The 23510-nt window shown below is 45.4% G+C and overlaps 1 protein-coding gene across 3 annotated transcripts in view; it reads right to left on the reverse strand.

The window, feature by feature from the left end:
• Positions 1-23510, reverse strand: part of man1a2 (mannosidase, alpha, class 1A, member 2) — a 288606-nt gene that overhangs the window by 50667 nt on the left and 214429 nt on the right. For all 3 annotated transcript variants that reach the window (XM_083639580.1, XM_083639579.1, XM_083639581.1), the window contains exon 11: positions 8763-8878. In XM_083639580.1, coding sequence (XP_083495706.1) covers positions 8763-8878 — 116 coding nt within the window. The remainder of the gene's footprint in view (positions 1-8762; positions 8879-23510) is intronic.

Consider the following 23510-nt stretch of genomic DNA (forward strand, 5'->3'; position numbering starts at 1 on the left):
CAGTGTCTTTTGGGACTCGTTTGTAGATTTCACTGTGTTTCTCTACTTCGGCCGCCCCCTCCTCCAGACCTGTATCTGTGTGGAGCGCTACCTTGCGGTCATCCACCCTCTTCCTCAGGCTGAAATCCCTCAAGTACAGGGTGGCCTGCTGCTCTGTGGTCTGGCTGCTGCTGCTTGGACTCTGTTTTATCTGGGCCTATATTAAGGTTGACAGAGAAATTGTGTTACTATATTTTACCATGAGTCTGTACGTTGTGTTGTTCTCAGTGAATCTGTTCTGCTGCCTCTCAGTTCTCAGGGCTTAGAGGAAGCCTGGGCCGGGGGAAGGGGAGAGGGAGAAAGGGAGAAGCGGTGATCCAAAGATGAAGGCCTTTAAGGTCATTCTGATCATCACAGTGTCGACGATCATCAGCTACCTTCCCTTTGTGATCATATTTATACTTCGGTCTTATATAACCCTCTTCAAGACTTCCTATGGCATTTCATCAGTTATTGCTATAATAACTGGGGTTGTCCACCCATTCCTGTACCTACACCGGACAGGTAAAATACCCTGCATTACAGTATGACATTAATGCTGCCTTGAACCATGTGACATTAAGAAATGTAGAAAATACTGTTATTAGCAATTAATTATTAGCAAAACAATATCAACAATGACCAAATCAGCTTTAGTTTTGTGACAAAAGGCTAACACAGCCCAGGCTCAGATCAGCTTTGGACAGAAACGTCAGGTTTCTTTCAGGTTTTAAAGCACAAGCTCTGCATTAGAGGCAAATCTTCAGATGAATGGAGAAATAAACAACAACCCTCTGTTTCCTTACCTAAGAGAGCAACACTTTGTCACTTTATATGTTGTAGTGTTCCCTTTGCTTTTCTTGTCATAATTGTTTCCCCCTTTTGTTCTTTGTTTTTGAATTTTGATTACTCTGTTGTGCCACTGTGTTAGTTGGCATGTGTCTTTGTATATTATTTATATAGCATATGGTCATAAAAGAAAAAAAATAGCTCGTCATATGCATAAAACTTAATGCACTTTGGCTGTAGTTTAATGTATTTTTTGTCCTTTCATTTCAAAATACAAATAAATATATCCCTAAACTGTGACTGTGGCATTTGTATCTGCAACATTGTTTCTGTTAGAAGTGCTTACCCTACTGGTCCGGCTGGCCGGATCGAAGCGGTAATCGCGTATCGGAAATTTGGAAAATCTTGGAATGAAAGGTCTGAAATTCAGCTCAGGTTTTCTTTATGGTTCATTATGGTAATTCACGTTGCCAGGACTAGAAAAAAATCATCCTGGCACCCAGAAACTCAAGTTATCATCAAATTACTATTAAGGTACTGCTGCACGGTCATTGACTTTCATTATAACCGCCTTTTTGAGACCTCCAGGAAATTCTTACAAAATTAATGTATTTCATTTTTTTCAGCGGGCATCCTGGACCAAATACCTTGAAATTTGACCTTATTATCTAACCTTGGGGTTGATTGAACATTTGGTGGAGTTACAAGGCTTCAAAATCCATTGCATAGTTTTCCCATTGATTTCAATGTTAACACATTCACTGCCAGCCGTTTTTTTTTTACTGTAGGTAGCTTCTGCCAGAGGGTTTTTTTGAGGATTCTGGCTCATCTTTCAAGACCTGAGGATTATTTTCTGCTAAGATTTTGTGAACACAAAATATCTAAAAAGAACTAATAGTTCAATCAGGAGAGGCCAGTTGGTAGGATTAGACAAACTTTATTTAGCAATCGGCGTGCATGGCAAATGCTTTGGCGCTTGACTCCATTGGCCAGTGGCGCTGCTCTTGAGGCAGAGGAGGGCGCCTGCATGGGCTAGGAGATCCCCCCCCCCCCATGGGGGATCGGGAGTCAAGACTCGTTGGTGGTGGACTGGGGAGGTGGGTGGGGCAAAACAACGCTTCGGAGGCCGGCTTCAAGGGAGATGGACTGCCGTGGGCTGCTGCTGCTATGATCGGCCAGAGAGAGAGAGGTGACGTAGAACCCTTGCTATATATATGAGGATTAACTGACGTCATGTTTGACGTCATGGCAGACGTCATACTAGGATTTTTGACCACGTTGAGATCGGATTACGCGTGAGTGGCCTTCTGCTTGAACTATGGTCTGGAGACCTCACTTCAATCAGGAGAGGCCAGTTGGTAGGATTAGACAAACTTTATTTAGCAATCGGCGTGCATGGCAAATGCTTTGGCGCTTGACTCCATTGGCCAGTGGCGCTGCTCTTGAGGCAGAGGAGGGCGCCTGCATGGGCTAGGAGATCCCCCAAAAGGAAGATCTGATTACCGGAGGTTAATTGAGATCTGCAGGCGCCAGTAGTTGATTGCACTATTCCGGCCTTCGACCTTTTTAGCGACTTACAGCTATTTGCGGCTGGCGCTCCCAACTCGGTCGGGCACCTCGCGATAGCGCTTCCCAGCTTGGCCTACCTGGCCGCCTTGGCGCTTCGCGATCGTACTTTCCGGCCTTCGACCTTTTTAGCGACTTACAGCTATTTGCGGCTGGCACTCCCAACTTGGTCGGGCCTTCGATCTTGCTTTTCCTGCCTTCGACCTTTTTAGCGACTTACAGCTATTTGCGGCTGGCGCTCCCAACTCGGTCGGGCACCTCGCGATAGCGCTTCCCAGCTTAGCCTACCTGGCCGCCTTGGCGCTTCACGATTGTACTTTTCCTGCCTTCGACCTTTTTAGCGACTTACAGCTATTTGCGGCTGGCGCTCCCAACTCGGTCGGGCACCTCGCGATAGCGCTTCCCAGCTTAGCCTACCTGGCCGCCTTGGCGCTTCGCGATTGTACTTTTCCGGCCTTCGACCTTTTAGCGGCTAACGGCTATTTGCGGCCGGCGCTCCCAACTCGGTCGGGCCTTCGATCTTGGTACATTAGAATTTAGCTTGGCGCTTCCCGGCTTGGCCTACTTGGCTGCCTTGGCACGACAGCACCCTCAGGCGGGCCTCCACTGATCTGTTAGCATCTAGCAGGGACAGCAGGATGGCTTCTAATGGCCCGGGCAGGATCGGCTGCTGCTGGGCTGAGGCTAACGTGGGGGGAATGGGGGGGGGGGTTTCCAGGGTTCTCAGACGAGCTTCTACAGATCTGCTATTATCTAGCAGGGACAGCAGAATGGCTCTTGACGACCCCTGTCGGCTCGGCGGAGCTACGAATGGGGCCGCTTCCGCTTCCGGGGCGGCGGCCTGGAGGTCAGTGCGACCAGGAGGTACGTGGCGTCTCGCGGCGGCCCCGCGGCCTGCATTTCCCCGGCGGCTCCCGGCTCTCGGGGCAGCTGCCTCTGCTGGTCTTTGCCCGCGGCCTCTCGCACGTCCGCGCCGAGCGGCCTCTCCCTCCGGCACGCTCGCACGCGTTCTTGGGCGTCCGCGGCGCGGCGCTTCGTCTTCTGTTACACGGGCCGTCGCAGTGGCGCGCCCCGTGCCACGGGAACGCGCGCTGGGCCTTCTCGTCGGGGCTATGCTGGCAGCCTGTGGGCCGGTCGCTTCGCCAACGTTTTCGTCAGACACCTCGGAAGGCAAGTACGCTCCGTGGCCGGTCCGGGACAGAGGACCGATGTCTAAGCTGCCGTCACAGTCCGTGGGCTGCTCTGGCTCGCAACTCGACATGCCAGGAATGGGAATATCCACGGGTAGAGAAGGCTTGTGGGTGCTGATTCGGTCTGCGGATCTGGTGCAAAACAACGCTTCGGAGGCCGGCTTCAAGGGAGATGGACTGCCGTGGGCTGCTGCTGCTATGATCGGCCAGAGAGAGAGAGGTGACGTAGAACCCTTGCTATATATATGAGGATTAACTGACGTCATGTTTGACGTCATGGCAGACGTCATACTAGGATTTTTGACCACGTTGAGATCGGATTACGCGTGAGTGGCCTTCTGCTTGAACTATGGTCTGGAGACCTCACAATGTGTGCTTTCTCTGTCTAAAAGAGTTAGTTTGTAGAGTTAGTAGTTATGTAGGCATTAGCACTTGAATACAGCATGGTTTCAGCGTCTGAAAATTTATTCTGAGATAAATGGCTTTTTGTGAAATTCGATAGAACAGTCACTTTAACCATTCATTTTTGGCATCAGTAAGACGTCAGACATCTAAACAATAGTTTTGAACAGTAATTTCCTCCATAACAGCAGGAAACACCCCTCTCCTTCAAACTCCTCCCTCCGTGTGTGTCTTCTTGGCTGCAGCGGGCGTGTCACAAGCTCGTTTCTGCTGCTGCTGTAACCTCGCGTCACCAGGCTCACTGCTTTGCTGCTGCTCCTGTCTGCTGGCGGCCGCTGGGCAAGTCTGGATGGGCTCGCTCGTTTCTTGCGGTTTCGGTTGAGAGCTTTGATGAAGCTTTTGCGATTCTGGTCTTATTTATGCTGCGTGTTTCAAAGTGTCCTCACTTTCACTGCCAGCAATCAGCGCGAAAGCGAAAGCGTTTTCGCCAATCCATTCTACAGTATGAGAATGGTTTCATCGCGCTGCCGTTTTGGCTCTGCTTTTTCTAGAATGGAGAGCACTGTCGCCACTTAGTGGGTCGGTGGAATGGGTTGTACACGTTCGGTGGCTCCAATAATTTTATAGGAGACGTGGGGGGCGTTGATCCACGTCCCACCGTCCAAATTTTTTTTTTTTTTTTTTTTTTTAAGCCGAGATATCTCGTCATTGGCAGTCAACCGTTGGATTTTGTAAGCCGAGATATCTCGTCAATGGCAGTGAACGTGTTAATTTAGCAAAAAAACATCATTTTTTTTCGACTCCCAGGTACTTTACCCAAAAATAATTATTTTTCTGATCTTACACCTCTCAGCTAGAGTCAAGACATCAAATTTGTAGCTTCTATTGTGTTTGCCCCCGCCCCCCTATTTGATCAGTGTTGGCACAGCAACCAAAAGCATGCAGTTTGATATGAAATATACAGTACAGTGATCGTCATGGTAACATGTCACATGACCTGGGAACGCAGATTTTCCGGTGCAAACTAATGATTTGAAGCCTTTAGACCGAGATTGATGGATGAAGGAAGCTAGTTTGTGTTTTTTGTGAAAACTACGGTAGCTAGCAGTCGAAAATTGGCAGTTTCATGTATTTTTCGTTAAATTTACCTTATTTGAAAGTACGTCGTATCTCAGCGCCCGTTCGTTGGGGAGACTCGCCACTAGCATGGCTGGACCAGTGTTTGCTTAGTAGGAAAAAATGCAAATTCTCAAAAGATGGAAGCTGGAAGAAAATAATTCCTCCGCCCAAAATGTGAGAAATCCAAAGCTATGATAATCCCACCACCCGCCACCAGGTGGCATTCATGGGAAGGGGAAAAAATCATATTTTGTGTTTTCTACTGAAAATCTTATTGTACAGTAAGTACAGTAAACTGGCATTCGAGGGGTTAAAATTCAGAGTAAGCATGAAATGTTGATATGAGGTATGAGAGATGAAGTTACCAATGGATAAGAATCAATAAAAAATAAAAACATAATTAATTATGAATATCAAAAATAATAATTAATATCAAGATCCATGACCATGGACCAGTGGTAACTTAGTGATAACAAAGTTAGCAGGGTACAAGGGTTAAATCCAGTCCATTAGAGGGCTCTGTAATGGATTATGTGGGGATTATGAGAGCATAGAAGAAGAAGCACTAGTTGTTCCATTTACCTACGCATGTAACCAGGCTGCCATCTCTCTCTCTCTCATGTGAGAATAAACTCCTCTTGTTTATAATGAAGACACGGTATGAGTTACTACATAAATGGTGACGAGAATAAAGTTACAGCAGTCTACAGATTGCCTGACTACAATCGACATCAAAAGGTTTGCTGTCTCGCTCCGTCTCATTGTTACAGCGACCAGCGTACTGACGTAGTGAGTTCCACACATTCCATGCATTCCATATACGCACATGGCTCTGCACATATGCTAGGCGTAGCCAATGGTAGTATTACACGTCACGGCATGTGTTGTTGTGGTTGTTTTTAGTTTGAAGCAACTTTATTAACACTGTCTGCTAGGATGATCGCTTCTACAGCCTGCTTCAAACAGACAAAGTATCAGCTTGATTCTTCACCAGCCAAATTGGCTAGTAACTTTACAATGTTTACCCGCTAAAGTTAATTTATACCCGCATTTGGCGGGTGTTAATTCCAAGCCCTGGACACGCCTATAAGTGCACTAGCGCCCGGCGCTAATGGCCCAGCACCACCACTGTGAGGAAATTCACATGATAGGGCCCAATATCTTTTTTATTTATTTTACACGTTTCAAATAACAAATGCACAGTTAACTCATTCATGGCCAGTTTAGGACTGCCAATATTTAGCACAGGCCAAAGATTTTCATAATTGTTGGTCATCTTTCAAGACCCACAGTAAATGATCTATTAGCACCAAAGTGATTTGCAATACCTCAAAATGAAGATGTACGTCTCTGGGTTCACCAGGAAAAAAAAAGTGAGCTTTTAGCATGTTCTGTACTCTACTTATAGCCATTTATATACACCCTGTTTTCACCCAAAAGGTCTCCCTGAGAAGATAAACAGGAGAAAAGGCAATTTTTGTAAAGCACACATTCTCAGGCAGAACTCGCTCTCAATTCTTTTATTTTGAACTGTATTGACATCAGACATGTAAATATTATTCGTTATGACACAAATGACAAAAAAAAAAATATATATATATATATATATATATATATACACATGAAGTGCTTTTTTTTACATTCAACAATACAGTTTACTCAGTGTGAGTGAGTGTGCAGACAGACACACAGACAGACAGACAGACAGACAGACACACCGACAGACAGACAGACAGACAGACAGACAGACAGACACACACACACACACACACACGATCCCCCTTTTATCTTAGTTGCGTGATTTCTAACCCCACATAGGATAAGCAATAACCACGCCCTGTGGCGCCGGGATTGGCCAGGAGCAACACTGGAGGGCACGCAGCCCAGCGATTTCATGAACCAACTGAATAGCTCTTGAGAACGGACAGCGGGCTGCTGTGACTGCCGCTTCTGCCTTGTTAGCTGTTCGTGTGTTTATTTTGTTTTGTTCTGGTCCACCCGTCCTCGTCCATGTCTCCCTGTCCTATCCTCCCTGCTATTTGATCGTTCCCGTTTTCCCCTCGGCTATTCAACACGTCCTCACCGCCCTCTGGATTACCCGTCAAACTGATCGATCATTTCCTCATTCCTCCGATGATCAAACACATCTCTGGATTACTTTCTCCCGGCTGGCACACAGGAAGGCGACCAGCTCCTGCAGCGCGCCGAGGGGCGTTTCAATGGCGTTTCTCCTGTCTGCACAAGGAAGCGTTTATCCATTTTCTGCTTTTCCTCCTGCTCAATTTCAAAACAACAGCTGCGGTATGTGTTTGTTCACGTGTTGTCGGCTTGCCTTAGATGCCAGGGACCTGATACCATGTCACAGGCTGGGGAAGTGTTTGAACTACGCGCTGTACTAATAAAAACAAAAACACGTCAAACACGTCATTGGCCCTCTGGGCTATTCCTGATAACACGTCAAAGACGTCTTTGGCCCTGAATGAGTTAAGGGGCACTTTACACGAGGACGGTTTCCTATGGAAACGGGGAATTATTTTATCGTTAGTGCCTCCCGTTAAGACGGTGACGGCGAATTCGCGCTTAGGAAACGACACATTTTGAAACCACCCTCTAGAGTGGAATTGTTGGTGACGCTTCCCGCTGAGCGCTCCATGTAATCGGTTAGAAACGATAGTCTTCCCAGAAACTCTGACGTGCCTGCACACGCGACACACGCTTGGCAACATTCAGAATTAAGCTACACTGCGGCCGACTTCAGTTACATGTTCATAACGAGCGTTACTGCTGCTGCGAGGAACCGATGGCTGTACCCAGTCGGCATTTAACGTTAGGCAAGCACATCGACAGTGTTTTCTCACTGCAGCCTACACAGTAGACAGTGTCAGCACAGCCAGCGCTCCCGATCCTCGCTGCTCGTTAAAGATTTCCAAATAGGCTTATTCTGATAAACTGGTCACATCTATGTAACGTTCTCACCCGAAGAATATTACAACTTTAAAACAGTTTGTTTTATTTAGCTTGAAAACAGCTTTTTGGCAAGTCTAAAAATTACTACGGTAGCCGTAATCTACTTCCGTGTCTAAAACCCAGAAAGACGATTACGAAATGACGTCATGTAGAAGCGTCCGTGGAGTGACGAGCAACGCCCCGTTGACCATCACAATGCCACCTAGCGACCTGGCATGTACATTACGGCGTTTTAAAAATTCAACAGCGCTCATGTAAACGGGGAGAAGGTGTGAAGGAAAAGGTGTGAAGGAAACGCTATTGTGTGGTTTCTTCCAGAGACTGTCCTCGTGTAAAGGGCCCCTAAGACTGAGTAGATGAAGAATCACTGCTACCTTCAAAGCAAGCAGACTGTTCACAGGCACCCCAAGTCCTGGAAACCCCACAGAGGAAACGTAAGCATTTTGTCTCGCCGTCTCTTATACCTATAAACATTGTCTTTTCTTGTCGATTTGCCCTTTAACCCAGCGGTTCACAACTTATTTGGCCGGTAAACCCTTAAAACAAGGTGATGCATACTCGCGCCCCCCCATTAAAGACAGTCCAGCAAGAGAATGCTTCTGCCTTTCACTTTGATAGAGAGGAGTCGGCTGTCTGATATCTGTCCAGCAGCCAACGCTTGTACACTGTGTGTACAGTGTGTGCTGCGTATAAATGGTAGCTGTGCCGTACCTCGATGGCGTCATCGTAAGTCTTGCGCGCCTCGGTGTCCGTCTTGTCTGACATGAGCCAGGCCTTCAGCAGGTACTCATAGAAACTGTCCCCAAGACCTCCGACTGATGTATGATCTGGAGAGAGGAGAGAGATGCTGAGTCCACAAAACTGCTCTATTTGCACATCACCAATCAGACGCAAACAAATTACAAAACAGTTCAAACAAAATCACCAATTGTCTTGTCCCCCCCAATAAAGCCATTTGAATTGAATTTGACTTGAAAGAGAGAGAGGGGTGGGCTGGAGTCAGGAAGGAAGAGAGGGTCAGAGGTGAAAAAGGAGGAACATGCCGAGCAAGGTAGAGGAAAAAGTGGGAGAGAGAGGAAAACGTAGAGCGGTGAATTTTTGGTTTCTCGACTTTGCCTCACAGTCCTCGGCGGAGCGTGACAAATGGCATCAAAAGCGGTTATTTTTTCTCGTCGCCCACAATATTTTGGCGGCGGCAGCTTTTCTCTTATTTCTCGTTGGGTTTGCCCGCTCCTCGATGTGCTCACATGTCATCGTCCTCAAACCAAGTTTACACAGCTTTTATGGACGTCCTAATTAACAGGACGCCACAGGAGTGGGTCGCTGCCAACTCTACTCTCATCACGGCCAGGAGGAGGAAGCAACTTTTCCACAGGGTATTTTTTCATCTTGATCTGACTTTTAGGGGAACTTTGGTCTTTTCAGAGGCAATTTCATTCAACTCTGAAGTAATACATTTGCATTGCAAATTGGCAAACAAAGACTCAATGTCTACCATTTAGATTTGTTTTACCTTCATATTTTTTAACCATCTGTTTATTGTTTTCCAGAATAACAAACAAACATAATAAACTCAGAAATAAGTAGACAGATGAAGATTACTTTCTACTGCTTCAGGCGTCTAACTTTCACAAACGGCAAAGAATAATCAGTCAAAATCAGCTACGGTGGCCCACAGGGGACAGCAGTAGCATTAATGAGCACGACAACTCAAAACAAACCATGTCGACCAGGGTGAAAGTTTTAAGGTCATTTCTGCCCCGAGAACCCATTCATTTCTGCTGCTGACGGGCACAAACCCACATACACACACACATACACACACACACACACGTTGAGTATCCAGCACTCTCTCAGTAGTAGGGCTGCACGATATTGGAAAAAACTGACATTGCAATATTTTTTTATTCTGCGATATATATTGCGATATGAAAAAATACAGGAATTTTCACCAAAAGTCTTGAATAGGTCTATCAAGCCTTGCTCATTTAAGAAGGTGGCCTAGTGGGTAACGTGCGCGGTTGACGTAGTAGGAAGTTAGTGTGTTTTTAGCCACAGACAGGGTGAGTTGCAGGATCCTAAGTGAGTAAAAGTACTATAGTTAGTAGGAAAAGAGCTTAGAACGTCACAGAGAGGGCATGCATTACTGTATGTTATCAGTTAATTTACCTTACTTGACATTGCATGCTCTGCGATGTGACTATTGCGCATGTGCACATTGCGATGACGATGCTGAAACGATATATTGTGCAGCCCTACTCAGTAGCACGTCCAACGTGTGTTTATATTCTGATAACACGTACAGTATGTACAGTAGCTTACACTCTGCCCGCAGGCTCAGCTAGCTAATGACTCAGCAATGTGAAGCAGCCCTGAAGCTAATACCCAATGATGCTATCTCAAAGCACAGGATGCCACAGAAAGCACTGGAGGTGCATGTGACTGTAGCCCCGTCCTTGGACAGTTCCTGCATGGGGTCATGTATGAATGGGAACAGGCCTACAGGGATCTATGTAAACATAAGTGAACTGATATTCAGGGAGGTCTGTACCACCAATTTCCCACCACTAGTCATAAGCCGCTTTCACACCGGCCTTGAAAGCGGTAAATGTTACGGAATATGTAATCTGCACCTCACACAGCAAGAAAGGCATAAGTAAAAAAAAAAGTTGCCTATACAATCATGATTGCAACAGGGGCGCCAGGAGGAATGCTCCATGCCTACAATATGAGTAAGTAGGTTAGGCTATTTATGTTCAAATGATGTTGACATTAGTAGGCAAAATGAAGGTATAATAATAAGCTTCAGAGGACGTCTCAGGCGTGCATCTGTCTGTGGCGAGTCGGTATGAGGATATTCCCTCTGTTCGTCTCTCCTCAAAACAATCCCAATTGGGGAAAACAGGTCCAGCACGGCAATCTGTCTAGCCTGTTGTGCATTCCCTTACAAAAACTACTAACGTTATCGTAGTCATGTGCATTCATAGCCTACTATTCCCCCGACGACAAGTAACGTTATGCAGACTGCAGCTGTTTGATATGCGGGCGTCAGCTTTCAGAACGGACGCTAATTAGGCTACTTCATGCCATGGGAATAATTTGCTTTACAAAAAACTGGAACCAAAAGATAAGAATTAGCCTTGTCCCTAATACATGATGGTGCCTCTGTGATCCATAAAGTCGATCAGATGAATATTGAAAGCCTTGTTACCATGCTGCATGTGGACAACACTTTCTGCATTGTGGGCATATTAAGGTGAGCTCTCATCAGACTCACTTTTATCCTTTGATGTTAACGACCAGCTGCGCGTTGAGAGCTGCTGGCGTACATCGGCGATGTTTGGTTGTTGAATGAATTGGTTCATCATACAGTAGCCTAGACTACACTAACCTATGACAATATAAATTTAGGCTACTAGGAGGAGCTGGGTGGAAATGCCTCCCCTCGCCTCATTTCAATTCGGGAGGGGTGGATGTAACCTGAAAACACACCCCGGGGTGGAAATAGGTGGGGCTGCTTGGCTCTGTGTGAAAACAATTTCTGTGGCAAGGCTGCCGGCGTTGCGGGCCCTTCTGAACAGTGGTGGCCGGCCACTAGAGGGCGCCACCTACCCAAAGGAGGGGAAAATAAAACGTATATATATATATATATTTTTTTTTATGAGCGAGGTGAATATTAGATAGTGAGTATATAATCTGCAATAAATATGTAGATTCATAATGATCTACATGTGTACTGTTTTGGGTCAACTACTTTCTGCCACGGACGCCGTCCGGGCACTTCCGGCTTCCACCAGTGCTAAGCCAGCAGGATCTGTGTAAATTGCACATGCGCTGTTCGCTCTCAAAACAAAGGGATTCGGGGCGATTCAGGGGGCTGGTATCTAGCGACCAGGTGGAGGTGGGGCCAGGTAGAGCGACGGCAATGCATTCTTGACGGACTCTCTTTTTGCATGCATGAACGTGCTTTCCTGTAATGTAACTCATTCACATGCTGTGGGAAGTCCTTCTTCCAAAGTGTTTATGCCATGTGCTTTTCAAGTCAATATGGATGCTGAAGGGAAGTTTGATGTAGAGATCAGAGGGCTGCTGACCAGGTTACTGTCTATTTCTGTAATCTGCTCCGTGATTGATATGCTTACTAATCTGTTGCCCACATGATTCAGAAGGTACTAGTAGGCTAACGTCCGTTACTACTTGCTTGATTTAGGACTGGAGTGGATGATAATTCAATAGCCTATTATTGTTTGTTGTCTTTCAGTAGAATCATTGTTAGTATATCGTTATTTTAATAGTGACATTTCTGCTGTCTAAATTGATGATGACAAGCAAATGTTACTTAAAACTGATCAAATGAGGTATGGCAGGAATATTATTTGAAAATGTAAGGTTTGTTTGACATCACCATTCAGTTCAATGAGATGAACACTGATTTTGCATACGTGAAACATATGATAATGATATTGAGAATAATCCTCATGATTATCATATTGATTTCAACTCCATTGTCCAGGCCTATATTTGGTATAGCCCTCCCTGGACAAAAATGCACCAGCCGCTACTGCTTCTGAATGGCAATATTGCGCGATCTCTGCGTGAAAGTGGCTATAGTGACATTCCAGGGAATATCCCCGGCATGTCTGAATGACAGCAGGAACATTGCAGGGAAGGGCACTTGAATGACGACACTTCCCACCTTGCAACTTGAATGAGTGGATTTGAAAGACAATGGGCCAGTCTGAACACCTCTCCACAGTTGCCCACCTCAGAACCCCCCTCCCCTTCCCTTGACTGTCCCAATCTATCCCAGCATTGCCATGGCATGTGTGAATAGACGCAAGACGGAAATGTCCCTGAATGTAGCGCATGTGTGAATAGAGAAAATCACTAGTGGTTCCCTGAAAGGTTTTGCCAGTAATTTACTGAGAACTAATTCTGAAAAGGGCTTGTGTGTGTGTGTAGTCACTGTTAGGAGCCATCAGCAGAGGCCAGCTTGCCATGCATGTGTGGATATATACAGTATCTGGGTTAGCGCTGGTTCATTTTGTCCTGTGTTTTGGCAGGTTCGTCTACTCCAGCAGCCATGTTGGCTAGTGGCTTCATCAAATGAGTCACACGGGTCCCCAGTGTGAAAGCCCCCTTAGAAGATCCTGCATCTTATGGCTCATTTCCACCACATTTTACAGCCCTGCACAGCCCGTCACCACTCGGCTCTACTTGTTTCAACCCGATGGACGTTCTGCTTCGACCGCCGTTCATCTGCCCCCGCCCACACCTGGCCGTCATAGCGACCGCATATCTGCCCTCCGCCCATGTTCTGAAGTAGGCTATAACATATAACGTTACAATTAAATCCATACACAGAACTTTTAAACTGTTTATGAAATACTGGTGCCTCTAAATGACCTACAGTGTACATGGGCAAATGTGACAATCGGCCAGGAGAATGGATATCACTTTGTTGTTAGTCAAAACTCACATGCGCTGCGCGAGGGACGGGCGCGAGGGACGGGGGTTGCGCTAGAGTGAAGCCTCTACCCCGGCGGCCTCACCAGGCAAGACCGCGGCTTCACCCGAGCCCCGCCTGCGGCCTAGCGGAGCCGACGCAGCACTGAACTACACAAGCGCTTCCTGAGAGCAGCGGACTTTTGGACAATTGAAACCACCGCCACGATTTTATTTCACCAGAGGCGAAGGCAGCAACACAAAAGACTGATGGAAAAGCATAACAGAAGAGAAGGTAAGCCCCCACTAAACTGGTATGCAGCGCTGCATTGACAGTCAGTAGGATAGACAGAGTAAACACGATTCTGCCTGGCCAATCAGTCGTCTACAATGTTTTCACATCACCGTATGAACCCGGGTTCGCAGAATAGAACCCCGACGAGGCAGGGACGAAAAGTAGCACGACACAGCCCCAAATCAAACCGGGCTGGGCCAGTTTTTACCGGTGGAATGAGACCATTTATCGAGTCGAGCGGAGCGGGACCGCGCTACTACCTGCGGTGGAATTGGGCCATTAGTAGGGGCGGCTGTGGCTCAGGAGGTAGAGCGGGTCGTCCACTAATCAGAAGGTTGGTGGTTTGATCCCCGGCTCCTCCAGTCCGCATCTCGAAGTGTCCTTGGGCAAGACACTGAACCTGAACTGGATGGGTGAATGCAGGCACATTGTAAAGCGCTTTGGATAAAAGTGCTATATAAATGCAGTCCATTTACCATTTAGCATCCTGATCTAGAAAATCTGGTTAGGAGAGCAACATTTAAAAAAACGAAATGGTGATTGGCGGTCTCGGGTTAGAAAGCATTACAGTCAGTGGTTAGTGTTTATTTATAGCTGCGTGCCTGTGTGGTTAGTGTTTATTTATAGCTGCCTGCCTGTGTGGTTAGTGTTTATTTATAGCTGCGTGCCTGTGTGGTTAGTGTTTATTTATAGCTGCGTGCCTGTGTGGTTAGTGTTTATTTATAGCTGCGTGCCTGTGTTGTTAGTGTTTATTTATAGCTGCGTGCCTGTGTGGTTAGTGTTTATTTATAGCTGCATGCCTGTGTGGTTAGTGTTTATTTATAGCTGCGTGCCTGTGTGGTTAGTGTTTATTTATAGCTGCCTGCCTGTGTGGTTAGTGTTTATTTATAGCTGCGTGCCTGTGTGGTTAGTGTTTATTTATAGCTGCGTGCCTATGTGGTTAGTGTTTATTTATAGCTGCGTGCCTGTGTGGTTAGTGTTTATTTATAGCTGCGTGCCTGTGTGGTTAGTGTTTATTTATAGCTGCGTGCCTGTGTGGTTAGTGTTTATTTATAGCTGCGTGCCTGTGTGGTTAGTGTTTATTTATAGCTGCCTGCCTGTGTGGTTAGTGTTTATTTATAGCTGCGTGCCTGTGTGCTTGTCTGCCTTTGCTGTGATGCACCCAGGCAGGCACCTGAGCTTCACTGGGACAAATTAAGTGTGTCTCGTCTCAACACAGTCCTCAATTACTTCAAATCTTGTAGTTTATTGATCGTAATTTGCCGGTTTCCCTTTAAGGGCTGAAACGCTCGTCTAATTTTTAACTAAATTATATGTTCAATTCTACTCAATATTAGAGTGATTACTTTGTGTCTGAGCTGACGAGACTCTTTGTTTTCCCTGCAAACAGCTGTGTGGGATTGACAAGCCTTTAGCTAAACAGAGGGACAGAGACAGCTCTGAATTATGAATTATTCATCTTTCGTCACAAAGAGAGCATGTGATGGAAAAATTGCTGAAATGCCCTGCTGATCCATCAATAATGAGATATCCGTTTCAAGTGTTTTTAGGAGGTTTTTATTCTACAATTAACATCTGTGCACAGAGGTCTCCCCGACCACGTTGTCAGACAGGAGCCCCGAATCATCGTTTACAACACATCATATACTGAAACCATGACACCCGCCCACCACCCTGGAGGGCAGTACTTTTCCACTTCATTCAACCTCTCTCCAACTCAGTATATTTCCATGACGTCAATAGTTAATCTGATGTTCACGAGACATAACAATCTAGTCTATTCCCTCAAAGCAAGATACATGTTATCCCTGTACAGCAATATTCTGCAATGATGAAGAACATAGTTCACAAAATACATCTTAGAAGGACCATAGTTCATAAGCAATCAATCAATAAGCACTCAATCAATAATTTGCTATCACAAGCAAACCTCACAAACAACCTTGGGAGACACTCCAGAGGGCAGTATGTGTGTATGTGCATGCACAGACACTACAGAGGGCAGTATGTGTGTATGTGCATGCACAGACACTACAGGGCAGTATGTGTGTGTATGTGCATGCACAGACACGACAGAGGGCAGTATGTGTGTGTATGTGCATGCACAGACACGACAGAGGGCAGTATGTGTGTATGTGCATGCACAGACACTACAGAGGGCAGTATGTGTGTGTATGTGCATGCACAGACACTACAGGGCAGTATGTGTGTGTATGTGCATGCACAGACACTACAGAGGGCAGTATGTGTGTATGTGCATGCACAGACACTACAGAGGGCGGTATGTGTGTGTATGTGCATGCACAGACACTACAGGGCAGTATGTGTGTATGTGCATGCACAGACACTACAGGGCAGTATGTGTGTATGTGCATGCACAGACACTACAGGGCAGTATGTGTGTGTATGTGCATGCACAGACACTACAGAGGGCAGTATGTGTGTATGTGCATGCACAGACACTACAGGGCAGTATGTGTGTATGTGCATGCACAGACACTACAGGGCAGTATGTGTGTGTATGTGCATGCACAGACACTACAGGGCAGTATGTGTGTATGTGCATGCACAGACACTACAGGGCAGTATGTGTGTGTATGTGCATGCACAGACACTACAGAGGGCAGTATGTGTGTATGTGCATGCACAGACACTACAGAGGGCAGTATGTGTGTGTATGTGCATGCACAGACACTACAGAGGGCAGTATGTGTGTATGTACATGCACAGACACTACAGAGGGCAGTATGTGTGTATGTACATGCACAGACACTACAGAGGGCAGTATGTGTGTATGTACATGCACAGACACTACAGAGGGTAGTGTGTGTGTATGTGCATGCACAGACACTACAGAGGGCAGTATGTGTGTATGTGCATGCACAGACACTACAGAGGGCAGTATGTGTGTATGTACATGCACAGACACTACAGAGGGCAGTATGTGTGTATGTACATGCACAGACACTACAGAGGGCAGTATGTGTGTATGTACATGCACAGACACTACAGAGGGCAGTGTGTGTGTATGTGCATGCACAGACACTACAGAGGGCAGTATGTGTGTGTATGTGCATGCACAGACACTACAGAGGGCAGTATGTGTGTGTATATGTGCATGCACAGACACTACAGAGGGCAGTGTGTGTGTGTGTGTGTGTGTGTGTTAGGGCTGTGAATCTTCACTGGCCTCCCGATTCGATTCGATTACGATTCATCTGTCAACGATTCGATTCGATTCGATTAAACGATGCATCACGATGCATCGCGATGCATCTTAAATCGATGCATCACTTTTTCCGCAATACATGATTTATTTTTTCTCACTTTCTTTTTTCTCACTGTGTGGCTACTTTTAAAATAAAAGTGCATTTGGAATTGCATTGTATTATGATCCATAATTAAAATAAACAACTGCATGTACTTACATTCTATTTTATTTGATTATATATTTTTTTTTTTTTTTTTTTAATAATCGATTTTTGATATTTGTTAATCGATGCAGAATCGTGCACGTCCGCATCGCGATGCATCGTATAATCGATTATTTTTGACACCCCTAGTGTGTGTGTGTGTGTGTGTGTGTGTGTGTGCATGCACAGACACAATAGAGGGCAGTATGTGTGTGTATGCACGCAGACACACGCTGGGTGCATGAGTTTGTATGTATGTGGAGAAAACGTATATTGTTTTGTTCTGAAATCACCTTTGACCCGACAATATTCTAAGATTATGTGTAAATACTAAATACCTTCATTTAGTGGAATAAAATACAAGTCTGTTAGTGAGCCAAAGCAAAGAGACACTACTCAAATAATAATGGCATACTCAAATTCTAATGGCAGTTGTTGCTGTAGGGAGAGGAGGTGTCATCTAAAGTTTTATAGGCTCCAAAAGACTGACATTTTGCACTAATAGATGCTTCCTAGGTGTGTTTGACTATAGACAAAATAAATAAAATAAAATGTGTGGGTGTTCACATCCCATCAGCAATGTTCTCTAGGGTGTTTTGGCTTTTATTAGCCGTTAACAATGCATGATGTGTACCGAGTGGAAAGTTTCTTCAAAGTAGAGTGCTATAAAAAATAAGATTGGAAAACGGGGGTGGGGGAAGACTGGAGGTTTTTTCATTCATTACTCAACTGCACAGTATTCATAGTCATACTATTCCATCCAAGGTGGAATGAGCACCAGGAACTGGGAAACTTTGACTTAGGCTTGTATTTTTTCTACTTTGTCAGAACAGCAAACCTCATCTGGTGGCTCTTTTCTACTAAACATCATAAGCCAAATATTATTTGGCTTGTAAAATAGCTAAAGTTCCTTGTCCATTTTGGACAAAACTAGAACGACCGCACCGCGGATATATGCCTCCGCCAACAAGTGAGCAGTCGACATCCATGTCTGTCCAGATTTTGACGTTTGAGCCAAATGTGAAGAAATTCCATCAAGGTGTTACTGAGATATGGCGTAAAGGCATTCCTGAGATATCGCGTTAGAGCTTGGAAATGGGGTTCGTGAGGTCACAGTGAACTGGAACTTTGACCTTTAACCACCAAAATCTAAGCAGTTCATCCTTGGGTCCAAGTAGAGGTTTGAGGAAAATTTGATGCAATTCTGTAAAGGCGTTCCTGAGATATTGCATTAATGAGCATGAAACGAGCGGTCGTGAGGTCACAGTGCCCTTTTACTTTGACCTTTGACCACCAAGATCTAATCAGTTCATCCTTGAGTCCAAGTGGACGTTTAAGTCAATTTCAAAGAAATTCCATCAAGGCGTTCCTGAGATATCACGTTTAAGTCAATTTCAAAGAAATTCCATCAAGGCGTTCCTGAGATATCACGTTAACGTTAGGGGCAGCTGTGACTCAGGAGGTAGAGTCATCCATTAACCAGAAGGTCGGTGGTTCGATTCCCAGCTCCTCCAGTCTGTATGTCGAAGTGTCCCTGGGCAAGACACTGAACCCCAAATTGCTCCCGATGGCTGTGCTAGCACCCTGCATGGCAGCTTGCCGCCTTCGGTGTGTGAATGGGTGAATGTAGGCACATTGTAAAGCGCTTTGGATAAAAGCGCTATATAAATGCAGTCCATTAGGCCATTAACGAGCTTGAAAAAGGCGTTCGAGAGGTCAGCGTCCTTGACCTTTGACCTATGATCACCAAAATCGAATCAGTTCATCCTTGCGTGCAAGTCGACATTTGAGGCCAATTTGATGAAATTCCATCAAGGCGTTCCTCAGATATCGCGTTAACGAACATGGGACGGACGGACTAAAAAGTTTCCGTTCCTGGTTCTGGTTGGCTGGCAAACAGAAGGTGTTTGCGATCCTCTAATAGCTGCCTAACCAGACAAAGGTGACATCAACTGGTCAGCGTTTGTGGAAAGTGTAATCTTCTTGAAGGTAATCTGCAATTTCTGGCGGTCTGACTGCAGCTCCCATTCACATCTTTTGTTCCAGCTGTCAATACCAACATGTAGTTTCATAGATGCAACTAAATGAAACTTAATGAAAGATGACTGCACCGTGCTGAGTAAAGGCCTTCTTCAACACGGCTAAGGTCAGCTCCTGGCAGGGTGGGAAAACATATTGCTAGCCCCGAGAGCCCAGTGCTCATTTATTTTCTCTGTGGGTGCTACAGTATGTGTGTGCTCAGCCTGCCACTGTGTGTGGCAGGTAACCAACCACCATATACTGTAACCACACTTTGTAGTCCAAACTTTAGTTTGGCTGATAGAATAGAGAAAGTGGTCTGTTAATCAAGCAGCCACTGTGGCATGGACACAAAAGTACAAAAGAACAAAACTAAAAAACTAAAATTTCCCACCTGGTGTGAAAGCCGGTGAATCAGAGTAATACATTTATTTATTTATGTTCACAATGGTTACGTTCTAAAGCACAAATAAACATGCCCATACCCCTGCACACTGAGAGGGAGAGGTTTTAATTGATAATCTCTAAAACATTTCACATTAAAAGAGTAATAAATAACACCTGCAAAACTCTCACATCCTCCGCCTACATGTTTGTGCACACACACTAACGCACACAAATAAATAACAGTAACAGAGCACGTTATCTACAGTGCCACCAGCCCACACAAGCTGCCCTCAAACACTCATGAATGTGATCATTTCAGAAATAAATCTACGTGTGCTCTCCCCAAAGGCAAGAAGCTCCCATCCCTTTCAACAGAGAGAGAGAGAGAGAGAGAGAGGGGGGGGGGGGGGGCAGGGGGGGGGGGGCGAGTGAAAGTGGATCCTTCTGTTCCCACACAGAGTAATGCATTAGTAGTGGAGTGACACTGAATCCCTATGTACCTGCAGCGTTTATTCTCCTACTGTAAAACACATCCACCACTCTGAGCCACTGCTAAGCCTCCAGGAACAGCTCTGGGCCGTGTAGCAAATTTAATATGGTGGCCAAGCTCGGTATTGCAAGTCACGTGACGCCCTGCAGAACATAAACTGTTTTTCCCATCCAGTTACATGGAGAAAGCAACAGCTGTAAAACTCTTTGAGCCAATTTTCTTCCAGAATCCACCGAGAGGCGTTTTCTGCAGCTCCCCCCTCTCTCTAGGGCTCTGGCCATTATAACTCTGGGCCTGGGCTCACTCGTCAACGCAAGCAGACATGTCACATGACCTTCGGCTGCACATCACGGAAGTAAGACCAGGAAGAAGAAGCCCTTCAAAATGCTTCATGCTTACATTCAAATGAATGGGCGGCTGTTTTTCAGTTCAGCCTCCAGTTATATAGAACCTCCTTGGCCACTAGTACACAATGAAGATATACCTGGAAATTTGGCACGCACACCCAGTTAGAATCAGGGGACGACATCAACCTCTGTCCATTGGCAACATTTGTAAATCCCACAGTTCTCCAGCCAACGAAAAGGATTTACAAACCTAAAGTTCATTATCGGCTCTGACCCCAAGTCTCCTCTCAGTGTCCAGCCTGTTCTGTGGAGTAGGGTTGCACCAACTGGTCTTACGACTGGTCTTAAGCTAAGTCGGTCGTAACTTTACGACCCAACAGCTACGCCGGTTGCACCAACCAAGCCTTTTTCTCACTAAGACCGCTCGTAAATATTACGCCTAGTCCAGAGCAGGCGTAAGGTGCAGTCATGGGTGCAGTATAGATGGTTTTCACCTGTGTGTTGCGCTATAGCTACAACCCCTCAGCACTCTGGCTGTATTCAGACCCGAGTTATAAACTGGAAACCGCAGTATGTTATAAACGTTATAAATATAGTCACGTTATAAACAACTAACCAATGCTGGGGGTCCGTATGGAAAGTGGAAATCGAAATGGTTAAAAGTTAAATCAATTTGGTCATTCAGTGGCGTTTTACTGCCATGTAAAGTAATGACAAGTAACAGTTAGCCGCTAACATTAGCCACACTATTACAGCCGATTACCCATCAGTGGAGCGTCATTTGACGTCAGCACACTCTTCTAAACAGGTCGCGTGCTGCATTCCAGTGGGCATTCCCATGCTTTCACATGGACACGCATCGCTACGACCGGCATAGTTAAGACCAGACGTAAGCCCTGTTGGTGCAACAGGCGTAACTCCACTCTAAAGACTGGTCTTAACTAAGACTGACATAGGAGTTACGACCAGGCATAGTTAAGACCAGTTGGTGCAACCGGCCCTGAGGCTGAGTAGAGGTACTGCACTGACCTATTTTTCCTTTTTCCTTCCCTACTTTTTTTTACTGGATTTGAAGATGTTGGCGTGCGTACACAATATGATGGATGCTGTCAGCGGCTGGGCAATATGACTGTCAAGTATGCAGAAGATTATCATATGTCAATGACAGAGAGGCTGTTGCTAGATGTGTGCATCAGCACTGAAAGAAATATCCAGACTTTCCCGACTTTGCTGTAATTCCAAACTTTTCGAGACCATGGAGGCATTCTGGTGTTGGCATGGCCCGAGTTGATGGTTTGAAAAAGTCACGGTTCCAAAACGAGTAATATTTTCCGGCATACCGTTCCGATGGTATCAGCTGTTTTTGGCTGGCATTGCTGCTAGCTGTCAAGGCCCAATCCCAAATCTTATTTTTACCCCTCGCCCTCGTTTTTGAGTGCCCCTCGCTTTGCCCCTTGCCCTTCAAAACGGAGTCATTACGTCATCATTTTGCCAAACTGTGATAATAAAGCTATTTCTGGTTCAAACAGATTGATTCAAGTCTGCAGATTCTCATAGATACACTATTTTGTCATCATATTGCATATTACCAGAAATTAATTAAATGATTGATAACATACTATTTTATTAGTTTACTGGTTTGCTCATAGTCACTGGAAAACATGATTGATGTGAGCCAATAAATCAAGTGAAATGTGAGTATTTTGTCCTCCTTGACTTTGAAAACTGAGATGTGCTACCCTTTCAGCCTTTTTTGAACATATTTTGGATTTTGGGTTTGGCACTCCACTGAGAAACCCATTGTTGGAGCGCAACCTTCTTTTTCTAAACATTGTACATATTCTGTTTGTTTTTTTACATTTTATTCTGGCGATTGGGTTGCTTCATACTCGGGATACATTAACAAAATTAACCCATGTGGTTTTCGCTGGGTCGGGTATCCAAAAATAATTTATTTTATAGTTCCATAGTCACGTTTCAGTGTTAAATGCTTTTTACATGGACCTGATTGCAGATGCTGGCTGCCAGGTGGAGGAGACCACATGGCAGACCGAGGGCTAGGTGGAGACATTATATCTCCACGCTGGCTTGGGAACGCCTTAGGATCCTCCAGTCAGAGATGGCTAATGTGGCCGGGGAAAGGGAAGTTTGGGGTTCCCTGCTGGAACTGCTACCACCGTGACCCGACCCCGGATAAGCGGTTGAACATGGATGCAATGTGGACATGTTTAGCAAAGGAGAAGAAGAGTGAGGTAAGTGTCCGAAACTCATTTGATTGTTCCCCATATAGTTCACTATATGATAAACACTACATGGAGAATAGTGAGTGAGTGAATGAGTGAACCATTCCGAACACGGCTCTTGTGCCAAAAACAGGTCAGTGCTTCAGACAAACACTTAGCTAGGTTAGTAGAAACATGACTACAGTATTACTTTTCATTTATTCAGAGAGCTTGAAACTCTTCTTGATGGTTGGTTACAACCTGAACAATAATGTTGCTGGATTTGTTTTTGTTTGTATGGTTACAGTTGTGCTACACTGTAGCCATGGATGCTAGCTACAGATGTTTCTAATAGTTCTAGCTCTTCTACAGTGTAGCCATGAATACTATCTAAATACATTTCTAAGGTTACAGCCCTGCTGAACTACGTTTGTGGTGGAAGTTCATAAATTACTTAATCGCTTGAAATTTAAATCAATATTTTGTGTCAAATGATTAATGTCTTTGGTAAGCAGCCATGTAAGAAGAGGGTTCATGTACAGTGAGCGGCTCGCTATCGCAAAATCGATCGACCTGAAGGGTTTCATTTTGCAGTGAGGACACATTATCCCTTAACCATTTCCCGACCTGCACTGCAGAGAAACCCTGGAGCTGCTCTTTACAAAGACCAGACGAGAAGACTGATGTCTGCGTACACGTAAAGGTCACAAAGGCAGTGCGTTACGCGTCATTTCCCCAGTATCTGTCCTGGCCGCCGTCACGCTAGGGTTGCACAATAGACTACTTGCACAACTCCACTACTTCCTGAAATGAGTAGGGCATCTTGGTTTCCTGTCCTACA

Source organism: Poromitra crassiceps, assembly GCF_964638095.1.
Source record: "Poromitra crassiceps genome assembly, chromosome: 6".
Lineage (NCBI taxonomy): Eukaryota > Metazoa > Chordata > Actinopteri > Beryciformes > Melamphaidae > Poromitra > Poromitra crassiceps.